The sequence below is a fragment of the Nycticebus coucang genome, chromosome 2, assembly GCF_027406575.1.
Source record: "Nycticebus coucang isolate mNycCou1 chromosome 2, mNycCou1.pri, whole genome shotgun sequence".
NCBI classification, from domain to species: domain Eukaryota; kingdom Metazoa; phylum Chordata; class Mammalia; order Primates; family Lorisidae; genus Nycticebus; species Nycticebus coucang.
The window spans coordinates 171,352,525-171,369,252 of record NC_069781.1 but is presented as its reverse complement, the minus strand read 5'-3'; the positions used below and the strand labels follow the sequence as shown (position 1 = coordinate 171,369,252).

General features: G+C 45.6%; 1 protein-coding gene across 4 annotated transcripts in view; it reads right to left on the bottom strand.

Moving 5' to 3' along the window:
• The window catches only part of HYDIN (HYDIN axonemal central pair apparatus protein), a 362,157-nt gene that overhangs the window by 45,621 nt on the left and 299,808 nt on the right, over window positions 1-16,728 (bottom strand). For all 4 annotated transcript variants that reach the window (XM_053606972.1, XM_053606955.1, XM_053606945.1 and 1 more), the window contains 9 exons: window positions 16,515-16,614; window positions 14,910-15,009; window positions 12,807-12,975; window positions 12,034-12,272; window positions 8,229-8,343; window positions 4,062-4,266; window positions 3,142-3,377; window positions 1,110-1,261; window positions 809-998 (listed from right to left, as the gene is read on the bottom strand). In XM_053606972.1, the coding sequence (XP_053462947.1) occupies window positions 809-998; window positions 1,110-1,261; window positions 3,142-3,377; window positions 4,062-4,266; window positions 8,229-8,343; window positions 12,034-12,272; window positions 12,807-12,975; window positions 14,910-15,009; window positions 16,515-16,614 (1,506 nt within the window). The remainder of the gene's footprint in view (window positions 1-808; window positions 999-1,109; window positions 1,262-3,141; window positions 3,378-4,061; window positions 4,267-8,228; window positions 8,344-12,033; window positions 12,273-12,806; window positions 12,976-14,909; window positions 15,010-16,514; window positions 16,615-16,728) is intronic.

The window sequence follows — 16,728 nt, the reverse complement described above, 5'->3', positions numbered from 1 at the left end:
GGAGGATGACAGGAGTAGTTAAAGAGTAAAAACATACAATTAGAGGAATAAATTCAATATTTGATAGCAGATTAGGGTGACTATAGTTAAACAAAAATGTATTTTACTTGGGAGATGGACATCCTTAATATTCTGACTTAATTACTATGCACTTATAACAACATTTCTCATGTACCCTATAATTTTGTTTTGAGACGAGTCTCACTCTGTTGCCCAAGCTAGAGTACTATGGCCTCAGCCTAGCTCACAGCATCCTCAAATTCCTGGGTTCAGGAGATCTTCCTGTGTCAGCCTGAGTAGATGGGACTACAGGCACCCACTAAAATGCCCTAGTGATTTTTCTATTTTTTTAGTAGAGATGGGATCTCACTTTGCTCAGGCTGGCCTTGAACTCCTGAGCTCAAGCAATCCACCTGCCTCTACCTCCCAGAGTGCTAGGATTACAGGTGTGAGCCACCATGCCTGTCCTAACCTATAAATTTTGACAAATAAAAATTAAATTAAAAACAAACACAGTGTTTACTATAGAAAAAAATTAAAAAATAAAGAAGATACTAAGAATATCCATAATCCTAACCACTCATTGTACATTGCCTTGCACAGCGGTTAGAAGTGTCCATGTATTGTATAATCTGGAGTCTACATTCCTGAGAACAGAGACCCCAGATTCCTGTTTGCATGTTCCTTACACACAGGTTAATGTACAAGGATCATCAAAGAAGTCCCCATTAGGGATGCCAGAGACCCCGGTGTCAGGTCCGAATGGTTCTTCTCCCTTTCCACCCTATGCTTTGTCCTCACGTAGTACCTGGGCAGGAATGGTGCCGTTGTTCTTGAGAATGAGGGGCAGTTTCTCGGACAGACCAAGCAGAAGCCTCTTAAAGAGAAGCAGGGGGTTTCCACGCAGGTTATGGAGAACCGGCCGCACAATGGTCACCCGGGGGAGGTTCCCCTCACCGGTGATATCAAACACGAGACCTCTGCTTTTGGCCAGGTTGCTATAGGGAATAGGAAGATGGAGGCCGGTCAGCAGCCACTGTGGGCATGACATTCCACCAGGGGGGTGGCCTGTAGCCCTCCTGCAGGGCTGGGGGGCCGGGGGCAGGTACCTGGGCAGGCCATCCAAGGTGGCCTCAAAGATACACTGGTAGGTCTGCATGGTCTGCGGTGTGAAGGACACTGTGGCAAAGGCATGTGAGCGGCTGCCAACACACATCTTGTTGGGTTCCACGTCAAAAATGTCGATGATGCGGGCAAAGGCCTGGTGAAGGGAAGCAGAGGTGAATACTTTGCATTCGTGCCAGGCTCGCTGTTCATGTCACCGCCCTGTTGTAAACCCCCCACCCCCTCTACGCTTTGTGGGAGACATGCTCTGCTACCTGCAGGGTCCTGGTCCTTGGAAGGAGCATCCTGGATACTCTGGGACCCAGCCCTGAGCAATATCTGACCAGATTTTGCTATATCTGTGATTTTGACTCAAATAGATGAACTCAGACATTCAGATATTCTTCCTGCCAACCCACTGCAGCCCCTGCTAATGGAACTAACACGCCCAATGAGTGTGTTGGTTGTTAAGGTGGAATGAGGCGGAAGTGCCTGCCAGGTAAGGAAGCCAGACCAGAGAATGGGGCAACAGAAACACCTTGGAGAGACACGTGGCCCCTGAAAGACGGACAGAGCACCTGCTGGTCTTCTGAAGGTCAGGCTTCAGGTAACAGTTCCAGTCCCCAAAGTCCTGGCTACGTGAGGTGCTGCAACCCACGTCTAAGGTCTCTGATTTATTGCAGTGACCCTGACTTTGTTCGGGCTAACCTGAGTAGGTTTCTGCTCCTTGTAACTCTAAGAGCCTTGGTAGAACAACCTTCCCTAGTGTTTTATTTGTTCCCATCTTGTGATAGTATTTTAGAACTGTAGGGATCCCTGGCAAGGCCTTCAAAGAGTTTTTCATTCTCGGGGGAAGTAAGGGGGATGTCCTCTTGTTCTTAAACTGAGGGCAGGCTGTTTCTTTGCTCTGTCCAAGGGACAGCCTTCAAATCTGCAAACTAGGGAGGGGGAGAACATACGGTGTCTGCAAACCCCCTGGTACAAAGTCTCTCTTTAGAAATCAGGCTTGCTCATGGTTTGTGTTTTTAGTATACAAAAGGGAGAAAGCGGTTCCTTCCCATTCCAAATAAGGTCAGAGAATAATCACGGGGTGTCACCAGGGCCTGAGGTGGGTCCTAAAAGGGACCACATAGTCCCCTGGGAATGCGCACGCTCTGTGTAGCTCTAAGCTGGTACCAACCCCCTTGGTGACCTCCCCTCCACCATCACTGTGACCAACACCAGCTCTGGGTCACAAAGGCTTCCTGGGTCTGGATCTCATCTTTGGGCAGAGAACTGAAGCAGCCAGCATAAGACTGGGTGGTGTGCTGCACGCTGGGTTGGAAATAAAGGGTGACAGAAATCCATTGATGAAGCCCCTTCTTGATAGTCTCAGTTTTCTCTTCCACTGTGAGGAAAAAGGGTCCTGGTATGATCAGAGTCAGAAAAAGAAGGCAGTTTTGAGCCTGGAGACCCTGAGATGAGCACTTAGTATTTACTGTGTACGCAGATCAAGTCTGGCTTTAAGTCCAGCCCTTACTCCCAGGCTCTGGGACCTGGGCGAAGAATTTAGCCTATCGGAGCCTCAGTTTCCCTAAATAAAATGAGGATAATTAGACAAAGTCTGAAAGAGTTGTCGTGAGAGTGAAATGAAGTGAGGCGATAAATGTAAATCAGCCACTTAGCACTCTGCCTGCCACACAGGAGGGCTCAAGGAACTCTCCCCATTCCATGGGGAGACACGCGTGGGCTGACATGCCTCAAGCCTCCCTTAGCTGGAGAATGTGCTGCTGGAGGTAGCCTGTCTGAAGCTGACACTCACCTCAGGCTGTCCCCCAGCTTCCCCTGTGTAGGCACTCAGGGAGTGTTCAACAGATGGGTGAGGGGCTCATTAGTGTAGATCAGTTCATCATAGGGGCACCCAGTGGAGACACCCCCTGGGACACGTGTGTGGCCCTTGGCCTAGGGGAAGCTGCCCAGTGACCTCGCATCTTCTCTGAGTTCTTTCCCTGGCTTTATGTCAGCCATGCTGGGCCTACGACAGCCAAAGCATCTTACCTTAGTGGATATAGGCTTCACTACGATGTTGACGTCACAGGCGATCTTTCCCACATTGCTGATCTTGAACCGAGCCTTGGCCTGATGGCCCACAAGGACATTACAGAAGATGAACTTATTCTCATCCTCCACAAACAGCCCCCCACTCTCCACGGTCTGCAGGATGTGGTGCAGGTTGGGGCTGGTACATATCTGGTGCTCCTCAAATATGGAGGCATAGTTGTCAGTCACAAAGGCTGGGGGTCAAAGGGAAGACAGTGAGATGCTGCCCCGCGGCCAGACGCCTGCCTCTCTGTAATTCCTAAGTTGGAGCTTTGGATTCTCACAGGGGAGGTCACAGGGGAATTCACACAAGGGAGAGAGTGATGGGACAGATTCTAGCATGTCCTCCTCTTTTGTTCCATATTCCAATCTGCCTTTTCCTCCCAATGGTAAGATCTGAGGTCTGGGGTAGGTTCTGGACAGAAGGAAGCATCTGGCCCACTTGGGTTCAAGCCCCCAGGGAGTCTGTGGTCAAAGCAAGAGGGTTTCTCTCTGTGCTCCTGCCGTGTTCTTGCTGGGTTCAAGGTGCAGTGTGCTCAGTTACTGAACATGGTTCTCTGCGTACGTGATGCCCACGGGGAGGGACCTGACTTGGTGTTCCTGCCATAGCCCTCTCTCACGGTGATTCTCAGATAACATTATTCATCTGAGGACCCAAAGCCAGATGCTGGAAGGCAGGGAGCTTGAAGTTGTATGCCCTCTCCTTGGGGGCGTGTCTTGGAGAAATACAGCTGAAGATACTAGAGGAGGTCCTAGGGTCCTAAGGAAGCATCCCAGCCACATCTGGTGGACATCTTTAGAGAGATTTGCCTGAAGGGGAGGGGAAGTTACAAGTGAAGGTCTGGCAAGTGGTATTGTTCAGTCTGAGTGGACAGTACCTGGCAGGCAGGCCTCAGCCAACAGGGTGTAAGGAATGCCACCAGGCTGATCTCTTGGGTCCCGATCAGTGATCTCGATGGCCATAAACTCCTCACACCTTCCCACGGGGTCAGCCACACAGTCAACGGTGATGACCTGCTGTCCACCAGCAGGCACGGAGCCAAACCCAGGGTACACGGTGAACATGCCGTGGGAGAAGCGGGCCTGTGGGACAAAGGCAAAGTGGGTGACAGAGCCTTGAGACCTTCCAGCAGGGCTGTGAGAGGGGTAGAGAAGGAAAAGGGGGCCTCTTTCCATAGATGCTCTCTGGACCCTCACTGCCCCCTCCTGGAGTGCCTCCTTCCAGCCACAGCCCTCTGACCAGCCAGGTTTGACCTGAGGGTCTGAGGGAACAGTCTCCACGACACTCAGCACTTGTCAGGTAGGACTCGCCAAGCAGAAGGGTGCAGGACAGAGTAGGGACACAATTATGGGGCTTTGAGTCAGATACATCCTCAGTGCTACTCTATATTAACTGGTTTATCCTGGACAAATTACTTCCCTGAATCTCAGTTTTTTTATCTATAAAATGGAGCCGAAGCTCCTACCCTAGAGATTTCTGGAGGCTTAAATGAAAGAAAAGGTGTGAAACATGTAGCATAGTATCTGGCAAAGGATCAGTGCTCTCAAAATAAAAAATACAAAAGGAACATTGGTGTCCTTAGCTGCCTGGCTCTTCTCCCTTGTGCTTGGTCTTCGGGACAACTGTAGCATGTGCTGGGAACGCAATACCCTAAGATAAAGAGAAACTGTCCCAACAGTCCGGCTTCGTCCTCATCTCTCCTAGAACAAGGTGCCCTCGATAGGTATAAAACACAGGGCGATACTTTTGGGATCCCTCAGCTGCAGTGCAAAGTGGGGCATATACCAAAATGACTCCATCTGCGCTGGGCAGCTTTCCTGAGCCTTCAGGAACCAGCTCACCATGAACCCCAGGCTTCTGTTGTTTCTTGCTGCCCATCAGTGTGATGAATTTGCTTTGCACGACCTGTTGTGTGTGAGTCTTTTGTCTCGCTGCACTCGTACTCTGGCAGCTGGGACTCCTGCTAGATCTAGAAACCCTGGAACCATCCCTGAAACCTACCACAATGGTGGGGTGGTGGCTGGGGATTTTGTTCTTGATGGACTTTCTTTCTTTTTTTTTTTTTCGAGACAAGAGTTTCACTTTGTTGCCCTCGATAGGGTGCTGTGGCGTCATAGTTCACGGCAACCTCAAATTCTTGGGCTCAAGCGATTCTCTTGCCTCAGCCTCCTGAGTAGCTGGGACGATAGGCACCTGCCACAACTCCTGGCTATTTTTAGAGATGGGGTCTCGTTGTGGCTCAGGCTGGTCTGGAACCTGTGAGCTCTGGCAATCCACCTGCCTCGGCCTCCCAAGTGCTAGGATTACAGGTGTGAGCCACCGTGCCTGCCCTTTCTTGATAGACTTTTCCTCTTTCCCTCAGAGACACACACTCCCCACTGCTCCGTCCTCTTTGCCCCCACCAAATCCCGTCAGGTGTGCTCTAGACGAATACCGTGTTAGGAAGTGATTTGTTCTGACAATGCTTGGACACAGACTCTGGACTCTTTGGGATATTAGGAACTTCCCTAAGTTCTTACCACGGCTGCTGCAAGTGGCTGGGTAGGTGGTGCCCTGCACACGTCTAGGGGCAGACTTCATATGGGCATCTGTGTGTGGTTGGAGCCCCTAGTGCTGTGTAGTATGCGTGCACAGCCATATGTGGACACCACTATTTATCTAACTCAGCCACTATTTACTGAAAACCTACTATATGCCAGGCGCTGTCCCAGGCTCTAGAGATTCCCAGATAAACCAGAGAGAGAGAAGGAGAAAGTTGGTGGGTAGTAAGGAAATGGTAGGGTGCTGTGTCAGAGGACCAAGGTCACAAGGGGGGCAAAGAATAGCTGAAATGGATGGACTCCAGCGAGCAAGCTAGGAGAAGGGGAAGGGGTGGTCAGAGAAAGGGATCCTGGAAATCAAGAGATCAGAAGCACCCAAGTTTCCTGTGATCCAGGGTGTGACTGTCAGAGTGAGTTGCCAAGGTGGAAGAGAGGATAAAGTCACTGGAACTGAAAGTTTAGCAGGGCTATGTCACTGAAGGCTGAGAGTATACAGTAGGTGAGGAAGGTAAAAAAAAATCATAAAGGGCAGTGCCCATGTCTCAGCCCCATATACCGAGGGTGGCAGTTCAAACCCGGCCCTGGTCAAACTGCAACAACAACAACAAAAAATAGCCGGGTGTTGTGGTGGGTGTCTGTAGTCCCAGCTACTCGGGAGGCTGAGGCAAGAGAATCACCTAAGCCCAGGAGTTAGTTGGAGGTTGCTGTGAGCTGTGACGTCACAGCACTCTACTGAGGGCGACAAAGTGAGACTCTGTCTCAATAAAAAACAAACAAACAAACAAAATCATAAATATTTATAGAAGAGATGAAAGTTAGGGAGACATTATGTATATTAGATAGAAGGCTTTTGTTGAGAAGAGGAAACCACTTCGAAAGACTTAAAAATCAACATGTAGAAAACCTGACTCAATTCAATCAATAATTAGTGGTGTTCATAGAGTGCAGGGTACATACTTCTCTTATTTTTGCCTTCAATGCAGATGTGGTGGCTGCAGCTGCAGCAGCCATTTTGGAACCATGAAGGAAAGGCCAAGAGAATTATAAACATCAATAAACTATTAAACCAACACCAGCAACTGGCTACCTTATTTAAATATATCCTATTTGTTTAAGCCACTAATGCTGGATTTTCTGTTACTTGTAGCTACTCTGTGAAGCCTTCAATGTGAACTCTTTGTGGCTACCAGGAACAGTAGCTAGAATCTATCTCTTTATACACACCTCAATTATAGTACTTACCATCTTGCTTAACAATTGCTTACTAAAAATTGTCTAAAATAATCTCCTCTACCTCCATTTATAACCATATCAGACAGCATAATCATTTTGCTTCAATATACAAACATAATTTAGAAAACCCAAGAAAAGGAAATTCTACTGAATTTACCCATTTTATTGCTTACTGTGTGTTTTTCTTTGTTCTTATGTTCCAAGAGTCCTTCCTTTATTATTTATTTTCTGCTTAGAGAACCTCCTTTAGCTATTCTTTCAGAGTGACTCTGCTGGTGACAAATTCTTTTAGTTTTCCTATGTTTGAGAATGTTGACTTTCCATTTCTTCCAGAGAAATATTTTTGCTGGATAATAAGATTCTGGGTTCACAGTTATTGTTTTCTACACCTGAACAAATATTATGCTACTACTTTTTTTTTTTTAGAGATGGAGTCTTACTTTATTGCCCTTGGTAGAGTGCTGTGACGTCACAGCTAACAGCAATCTCCAATTCCTGGGCTTAGGTGATTCTCTTGCCTCAGCATCCCAAGTAGCTGGACTACAGGTACTTCCAGAATGCCCGGCTATTTTTTTGTTGCAGTTTGGCCGGGGCCGGGTTTGAACCCGCCACCCTTGGTATATGGGGTCGGAGCCCTATCCACTAAGGCACAGGCACCACCCTATGCTACTACTTCTTGGGTCTCTATAGTTTTGTAAGAAATCTCTCTCAATGCATTTAAGGTATTTTTTGTCTTTAATTTTCAAAATTTTAACTATAATGTTTGTTGGTATAATTTCTTTAGGTTTGTCCTGTTTGGGGTTTGCTCAGTCACAATGCCAGGCTTTTTTTAATTTCTAGTAGAGACAGGGTCTTGTTCTTGCTCAGGCTAGTCTCGAACTGCTGAGCTTAGGCAATTCATCTACTTTGGCCTCCCAAAGTGCTAGGATAACAGGGGTGACCCACTGTGCCCAGCCTTCAAATCTTGTTTTATTTAGGCCTATTTGCACAGGCTGTTTCTTATGAACAATGGTTTTTGATTAAAACATAGATGAAGAGTTGAAAGAATTTTAAGGTAATGGGGAGCCAATGACAGTTTTACAGCAAAAGAGGATATCCAGATTGAAGATATAATATCTTAGTTTACACTAAACATGGTATTTCAAAATAATTACTTAATATTCCTGCGGCAGTACATTCAAATCCTTTTATCCTAGGGAGGCATTTGGTGGTGAGAGCTAGTTGAAAGGTGGCCTCATGGGGTTTCTGTGAACAAAGAAAAGGGTACTCACCTGGCCTGAGATGTTTACTTCTTTCTGATTCGAGTCAGAGAACTTGGCTGCTTTGGACGCGCCAGGCTTGTAGAAGTCACTTTCCCGGGATCTTGCATGTCTGATGTGGCCAGCTCTGATTAAAGAAACAAGAGTTACATACTCTCAGGTTGGGGTGGTGACATTAGATACAACCTGTCTTTCTGCTTACAGGGCCTTCCAGGATCAGGTGGAGGGGCTCTTCTTTGACCAAGAGGCACAGTTAGCTTGCTAATCACTGATTAAATTCATGTCACAATTGGAAGGAAATTAGACAGTAATCAGGGCAGCGCCTGTGGATCAGTGAGTAGGGTGCCGGCCCCATATACCGAGGGTGGTGGGTTTGAACCTGGCCCCGGGCAAACTGCAACAAAAAATAGCCAGGCATGGCTGTTGCCTGTAGTCCCAGCTACTCGGAAGGCTGAGGCACGAGAATTGCCTAAGCCCAAGAGATGGAGGTTGCTGTGAGCTGTGATACCACAGCACTCTACTGAGAGCGACAAAGTGAGACACTGTCTCTAAAAAAAAACCCCAAATAAACAACAACAAAAAGAAATTAGACAGTAATCATACTTATTAACTATTATTTATGAGGACACTGAAAATTACTGCAAGAAATTTTTAAATGCCTACTTGAGTTCACTGGAAATCAGTATATGGAAAATTATTTGTGGACATCGAATCTTTTGCCTAATCCCATTTTAATAAGAGAAATGGAAAATAGACTAAACTCTGTTTTCTGTCTTCATATTTATAGCCATGATTTTTAGGACTTTGCAAATAGTTCAAGTACATGTATAGGGTTTTGGAAACTGTTCACTTCTCTTGGAGCTAGTTTAGAGATCAGTTCACCCAAAATATTCAAATGTATTTGAGGTGTGCGTGTGTCTGTGTGTGTGTGTGTGTTTTAGAGACAGAGTCTCACTTTCTCACCCTTGGTAGAGTACAGTGGTGTCACAGCTCACAGAAACCTCTAGCTCTTGGGCTTAGGTGATTCTCTTGCCTCAACCTCCTGTGTAGCTGGGACTACAGGTGCCCACCACAACACCTGGCTTTTTTTTGTTGCAGCTTGGCCGGGGCTGGGTTTGAATCCACCATCCTCAGTATATGGGGCCGGTGCCCTACTCACTGAGCAACAGGTGCTGCCCTGAGGTGTGCTTTAAGCTTTTTAAATATTTGAGCATTTACTAGCTTAATGATCAGAACACCTGAAGTTCAAATCCCTTTTGCATGAATCTGTGCATGCTAAAATAAAAAAAATATATTAAAACTAAAACAACTTAAAGCAAAACATGGCTTGGCACCTATGGCTCAAGTGGCTAAGGTGCCAGCCACATACAACTGAGCTGGCAGGTTCGAATCCAGCCCAGGCCCACCAAACAACAAAATCTGGAGTCAGAAGATGTGGGTTCAGGATCAAGGGATTTCCTGCATAACCATGGACCTGTCATTTCTAAAAACTAAAAAATAGCTGGGCATTGTGATGGGCGCCTGAGGTCCCAGCTACTTGGGAGGCAGAGGCAGGAGAATCGCTTAAGCCCAGGAGTTGGAGGTTGCTGTGAGCTGTGATGCCACAACACTCTATCCAGGGCGACAGCTTGAGGCTCTGTCTCAAAAAAAAAAAAAGCAAAACACAATTTAAGTCACGAGCATTAAAAACATTATTAAATTATGATAAAATAAATTATAAGAAATCAGGTTGAAATTAAATTAGGAAGAAAGAGACTTTAGACAATTTAACTCCAAACTTCTTAAAAGGTTTAAACTGGGCGGCGCCTGTGCCTCAGTCCGTAGGGCGCTGGCCCCATATACCGAGGGTGGCAGGTTCAAACCCAGCCCCGGCCAAACTGCAACCAAAAAAAAAAAAAAATAGCAGGGTGTTGTAGCGGGCGCCTGTAGTCCCAGCTACTCGGGAGGCTGAGGCAAGAGAATTGCTTAAGCCCAGGAGCTGGAGGTTGCTGTGAGCTGTGTGAGGCCACGGCACTCTATTGAGGGCCATAAAGTGAGACTCTGTCTCTACAAAAAAAAAAAAAAAAAAAAGGTTTAAACTTTGTCAATACAAAAAAGGGTAGCCATAAAAATAAAAAAATGACTACAAACAAGGTAAAGCTGTAAGTCTGATTTAAAATAATTAATTAGAATGTCAAAATCAAGTTAGAAGTGTCCTGGGAGTTTGATAAAACCATTCCTAATTTCCCCAAAAAGAATATGACAGCCCAGTAGGAGCCAAAAGCACTCAAAAAGTAAATTGTTTTTGGTGAATTGATAGAGAGCCACATTTTGATGAATATAGAGTTTTGCTCTTGGAATAACTATTAAGGTAGCTCTTGTCAAAGTGTCTTCAAGGGAAGAAGGCAATGTCACAGGCCCTGGTAGACTGAGGCATCACTATACTTTATCTCTTCCAGGTTTCCAGAGCAGCCTTTGCCACCCCCCATCATGAAGCCCAACTATAATTTCTCTTGATTTAGCTTGCTGTTGTAACAGTCCCTTGACATCCTACAGAATGATAGATGGACCAATGACCTTGTAAATCTTCCAGCATATCAGAAGCACTTGGACAACAGACAAAGCCCCAAGCAAAAGACTTAACATTTTTCAACTAAAATTTATCATACATTTTACAGAAAATGTACAAAATCTGGAGTCAGAAGATGTGGGTTCAGGATTAAGTTCTACTGGTGATTTCCTGCATAACCATGGACTGTCATTTCTAAATTTTAGCAACTTCACCTATAGAAGAAGATTGGGTGAATTTAAATAAGACACATTGCAGGAAGAATGGGGACCAAAGGCCCCATTCTTGGCAAAAGAAAGCATCCCCAGAAAAAGAGGAAAATTAAAAAGTAAGCTGAGTGAGCTGGAACAAAGAAAAGTCAGCTAGTTTACATTTAAGCTAGCCATTGCTAGCAAGCTTCCTGCCTTTTCTGAAATTCTAGCCTGTTGGGAATACAGCTTACAAACACCCCTGCTGGGTCTATGAATACTCTGAGGAAAAATGGTCATAGAAGAGTCTATGAGAAGACCTAGAAGGATACATTAACTGGGTCGTTTCCTGCCTAGTAAACAGGCAAAGCAGATTCCCATTGTGAAGACTTACATTTGCGTGGGGCAGAGATCAGGGAGTAGCTTGAGCCCTGAGATATGGGCAGAAGACCTTATATCCCTTATCACAGAGGAAGATCCTCTGTGGTGGTGATGGGAAGAAAATGCCTCCCTCACAGGAGATTAATGCTGGTGGTGTTTTACTTCACAGGGAACTAGTGGAGTTTAACACCTCCCTAGAAATCTGTGTGTGTGATCTCAAGTAGGAGGCTCTCTTAATACAAGGCTCAGATTTCAGATTTCTCAAGGCTACCCTTAAGGTTAATAATAATAACAACAGGAGCTTATATGCTCAATCAGAGAAATGGCTGGCATCTTTTTTTCCTCCCTCATCTTACCCTCTGGGCAAATAGACTTCAATAAAAGCAGAGTGGAGCAAACACTCAGTGCAACCTGCCGGAATCCCACAAACGGGCAATGGACCCCTGAGCTCCCACTTTTAATTCTACTCTATGTTTCATGTCTCTTTCTTTACCCTCGTTTCTAACTATATTTCTTTAGTCGGTTGCCAACAGTTCCACAGGTCTTAGTGGACCCTGACCCTGGGGCAGGACCCCAACATTTGGCACCCAATGACATTTGGCACCTAAGTAGAAAGTGACAACACATGAAAGCTCTTTTTTAAAATATAAAGTACAAATTAACCAGGGAAGAGAATGAGTTAAGTGCATACTCATCTTACCCTTTCTTTGGATAAATAGCATTCTCCCCTGTCATCCTATAAAGGGCAAACTTGAAGTCAGTAACACCTTGATTTTCTATGGTGAAGGTGACGCTTTTACGAGTGCCACAGATCAAAGCCCCAAAGTTGATGATGGAGGAGGGGCTGATGGTATACTTGGAGTATACTGCATTCACAGAAATCTTAATTGGGATGCTGGCAATGATCTCACCTCCTTCTACCATACTGGGCTCAATAATCTAGAAAGGGAAAAAGAATTAGGAAGATGTCAGCCACCAGTATACCTATAGAATTTCTATGATTACTACTTTATTCCCTATTTTCATCATTGACATGAAGCGAAGTTCTTGATTTTACTGTCTTCGTATTATTGCATCAACAATAATACCAGCAGACATTAACACAGAGCTTACAGTGTCCCAGCCAAGGGTCAACATGGATCAACTTTTCCTCCTGTTTTCAGTTTCTTACTCATTTCTTGTACTGATGACTGAACTCAGCTTCCTTGCTGATGCTCCCCAAAGACTTGGGAGCACATTTTCTCTCTGTCTCTCTCTATTTCTGATGACTCTGCACACCTCCCACCTGACCTACCCATGCCTGCTAATTGGCTAGTTGGGACCCAACCCTGGTATATTCTATCTGGTGCCACCCAGGTCACTCCTCCTTCCATGTGCCCTGCCCTGAGCATGGGTTAGGCCATGAACCCTTGTTTTCATCAGGAGGCTTATGATCCTGCTATCAAGTCAGCCTCTCTCTTTGATCTCCCTTACCTGACAGCGCAGAATGGGCTGGTACTCGATCTTCATTTCCTTTCTTGCACGAAAGAATACTTGGACAACTGTAGGTTTATCTGCTGTGGTCAGTGAACCCTTTTTGGGTTGGACTGAGATCATGGAATTTACATTGGTTACTGAAATCCCTACAGAGTCCACAGAAAAGCTGAAAGATAACAATAAAAAGTCAGTTTGAGTCTTTATCCAGGCAACCCAAGATGCTAGTGAGGAGGATTGTTGAGTGCCTGCCATGTCTCCTGCCCTGGTTAACCATTATGCCCTGCAGTGTTCAATGTACTTTTTACTCTGTGACTTGCTCTTCTTAGCTGGGAGTGATTGGGCCAGGGATTGATGATTCAAACACAGAAAGCCATCCTCTATCCTACTGATTTTCAACTGGTGTGCCATGACAAATTTTAAAGATCATTTATTAAATTATTTTTGAAAAGTTCAAAGCACAGTAAGTATATTCGTTTTCTTACTCTTTTTTTTTGATCAACATAATTTAAGTGTACCATGGAAGTTTAACTATAGGCTCAAGTGTGCCATGAGATAAAAAAGGTTGAAAAATACTGATCTATCCTATGGTCAAGAAGGGCCCTCAAAGAAGATCCATGTCCAACAGGGACACCTGATACTGAAAAAGAAACAACTAAAAACTCTGTCTCTGTCTCTCTCTGCCTGTGACTGGATACAGTACACAGAAGGAAAAGTGACACAGAAACCAGGGGATCTCAGGAGAGAAAGTGGCATGTAGGGCAGGAGACACAGCAGAGGTGTGAGGGAAGGGAGTCCATGGCCCGTCAGGGTGAAGCAAGAACCACAGAGAGAAGCTGCCTCACCAGACTGGGGCCAGCATAGTTGCAAGGAACGTAAGCAGAGGCAAGACACCTTAAGTTGCTCTGGGGGCCTGAATGTCACCCCCATGCTCCAGGTGACCAGGGGCTCAATTGCTTGCATGCCCATATTTCTTCATGTCCCTGAACATTCTTTTGATGAGCCCCTGATCACCTGTTCTAACCCAAGGGGGGACACAATTCTATGTAAGTTAAAAGAGCAGAGCTAATGTCCCTGTCAGAACTTAAATGATATTCATAACAGGCAAGATTCCATTTAGCACTATTCCAAAGTGATAGTGGTCTTTTTTCTGGGTTTGCTTGGTGTTTATTGATATTCATTTATTTTGATTTAGTTTCATTGTTTCTAATTGATGGTAATATTGAGGTGGGATCTCTTCAATTTTAGCTTTCTTTTCTTTTCTTTTTTTTAAAGAGATGAGGTCTTACAATGTTGGTCAGGCTGGACTTGAACCCCTGGCCTTAAGGTATCCTCCTGCCTCAGTCTCTCCAGTAGCTGGGATTACAGGTGTGTATTATCATAGAATCAAGAAAACATTGAATTTCTTCCAGGTCTGTAGGGGAGAAGTCCTGTTGCCAACTTGAATTCGTCTGGGGGAAGGATGACCTTTCACAGAGCTCAACTGGGCCTGAGTGTTGGTGGAGTCTGAGTGCTGGCAGAAACGCAGGGGGCCAGATGGCCTTGCCTGAGGGAAGCTCACTACCATTTCCCCTCTGAGGGGCCTCCCAGATTTTGTGCTTCATTTTTAATCTCAAGAGACGAGCACCAGCCAGAGCCATGTGCAGTATTCTGATAAACCATTACTAAGATTCTATAATAGAGTGGTTCTTAAGATAAAAAAAAAAAAGGGAAAACCCTTTCTTCACATGAAATCTTCTGTGGAAGGGCACCTTGTAAAGCAGATAAGAGCTGGCAGCTGGTGGGACAGCTGGAGGCAAGTCCTCCATCTCTGGTCTCTCTTCCCGTGGCCCGGGCCTGCTCTCACCTCTGGATCTCACCTCCCCCTGCCATTCCCTCCCTCCTCTACCCTGACATCTGTGGCTCCAGGTGCATCCTGAGGGCCCTGAGAGGTCCCTGGTAAGCTGTGGAGTTGGAAGCTCTTAGCACCTGGAATTCCATTTATCTGAAGCCATGGGAGGACAAAAGCAGAGATGGGTCTTATGATTTCCTTGATTGATTTCTTTAAAAGCATTTCCCAGACACTTCCCAGACCTCTGCCCGAGTGGGCGGGATGGGGGTTACCTGTATAAGATCTCATATTTGCCTCGGTTCTTGAGTTGCAGTGGCTGCTTCACCTCCTCCATAACCCTCACGATCCCAAAGTCCAGGCCCCCTTCAGCTCCTGCAGGGTGCATGGGAGTGAGAAGCAGGGAGGTCCCTGCTGAAAACTCATGTGGAAAACCCACGGTGACAAGCTCAGGGGATTTGGTTTTTGGAAACACTATGGCTGGACGTCACTCTTGTCACTCCTCTGGACCCCATGACAGGAGCCTTGTCCTGCCGTGTCTACCACTGACTGCACCCTCCAGTATTTAAAAACAACTGTATGAAGTGTATAATTTACACAGTTGGGCTATTATACACAAATTTGTATTGCTTTACTTAGCATTATAGGCAGTGCTGGGTTACAAACAAGATAGGTTTGTTCTTAAGTGGACTTTGTATGTAAGTTGGAACAGGTACATTTACCTATTACCTGTAGTAGCCTCTGTTGGTAAGTGCGAGTTGTACATAAGTCGGATGTTTATAACTTGGGGACTACCTGTGTATTGTAAACATTTCCCCAAATGATTAAAAACTCCTCAGAAATGTGACGGTAGTGGCTGTATGATATTCCATGATACGGAATATAATTATAAGGTCTATAATTTATAATATTATTCCCACAGTAGTATCATTTCATCATTGGTAGACATTTAGGTTATTTCCAATTTTCTGTTATGATAATTGATGTTGCCCTAGGAGATCTTTGAGCATGTGACGAGCAAGAGCTCAGCTAACTCGTGAGTCCTGCTGAGGAGGAGATCCACGGGGGAGAGGGGAACGGGGGCTGCATGCCAGGGGCAGCTTCAACTCCTTGGATGTTAGGGCAAGTGTGGTAGATAGAACAACACCTGTGCCCCCCACTGCAGCCATCCTATTCCCTAGAACATGTGAATATGCTACCTCCCATGGTAAAGGGGAATTAAAGTAGCAGATGGAATTAATCAACTGACCTTAAAATACAGAGTTGACTTTGGATTATCTTCATGGGCCTAATAAAATCACAAGGGTCCTTAAGAGAAGAAGAGGAAGGTAGAAGGGGGAGAACCAGAGACATCAGCAGAGGAGGACTTGGCCTGACCTTGCTGGCTGTGAAGGTGAAGGAAGGGGATTGTGACCGAGGAAGGCTTGGGCAGCCTCTGGAAGCTGGGGAAGGCAATGGATTCTCCCCCAGAACTTCCAGAAAGGAACACAACCCTGCTGACATCCTGATGTTAGAACTCTTGAGAGAATAAATGTGTGCTGTTTTAAGCTAGAAAGTGTGTGGCAGTTTGTTATGGTAGCGATAGGAGACACATACAGACAGGAAGAGAGGCCTTTACTATCGAGCAACTGCTTGGGAAAGACCTCCCTGCACATTTTATATTTATGGCTGCCCCCTTGCTGACTCTCACTGGAAGCATTTTGGTTTGTGGTGGCGTTGCTAATATTACTCTGGGGCTCACATAACTATTGCCCTGGAATTGTCCCCTCCGCCTCCCAACCACCACAAAACTAGCAACACACTAGCTTTTCTCTGCACAGAAATACACTACATAAAAAGTCACAACTCTAAACACCCTTTCCTCGAAGGGCTGCACAGACCTTTGGGGAAGGTGATGTCCAAGGCAATGTCGTAGGACTCTGCAAAGACCGGGATATTTTCAATCTGAACAATACCAACAAGATTTTCTGCATCTAACACCTGTCAGGGTAAGAGAAATCCTTCAGTTAAAGCAAGGATCCATGAAGTGTGTGGAGCCTGCAGGTGGGATAATAAAAGGAACATGATAGGGTTTTTTTTTGAAATGTATTTAGC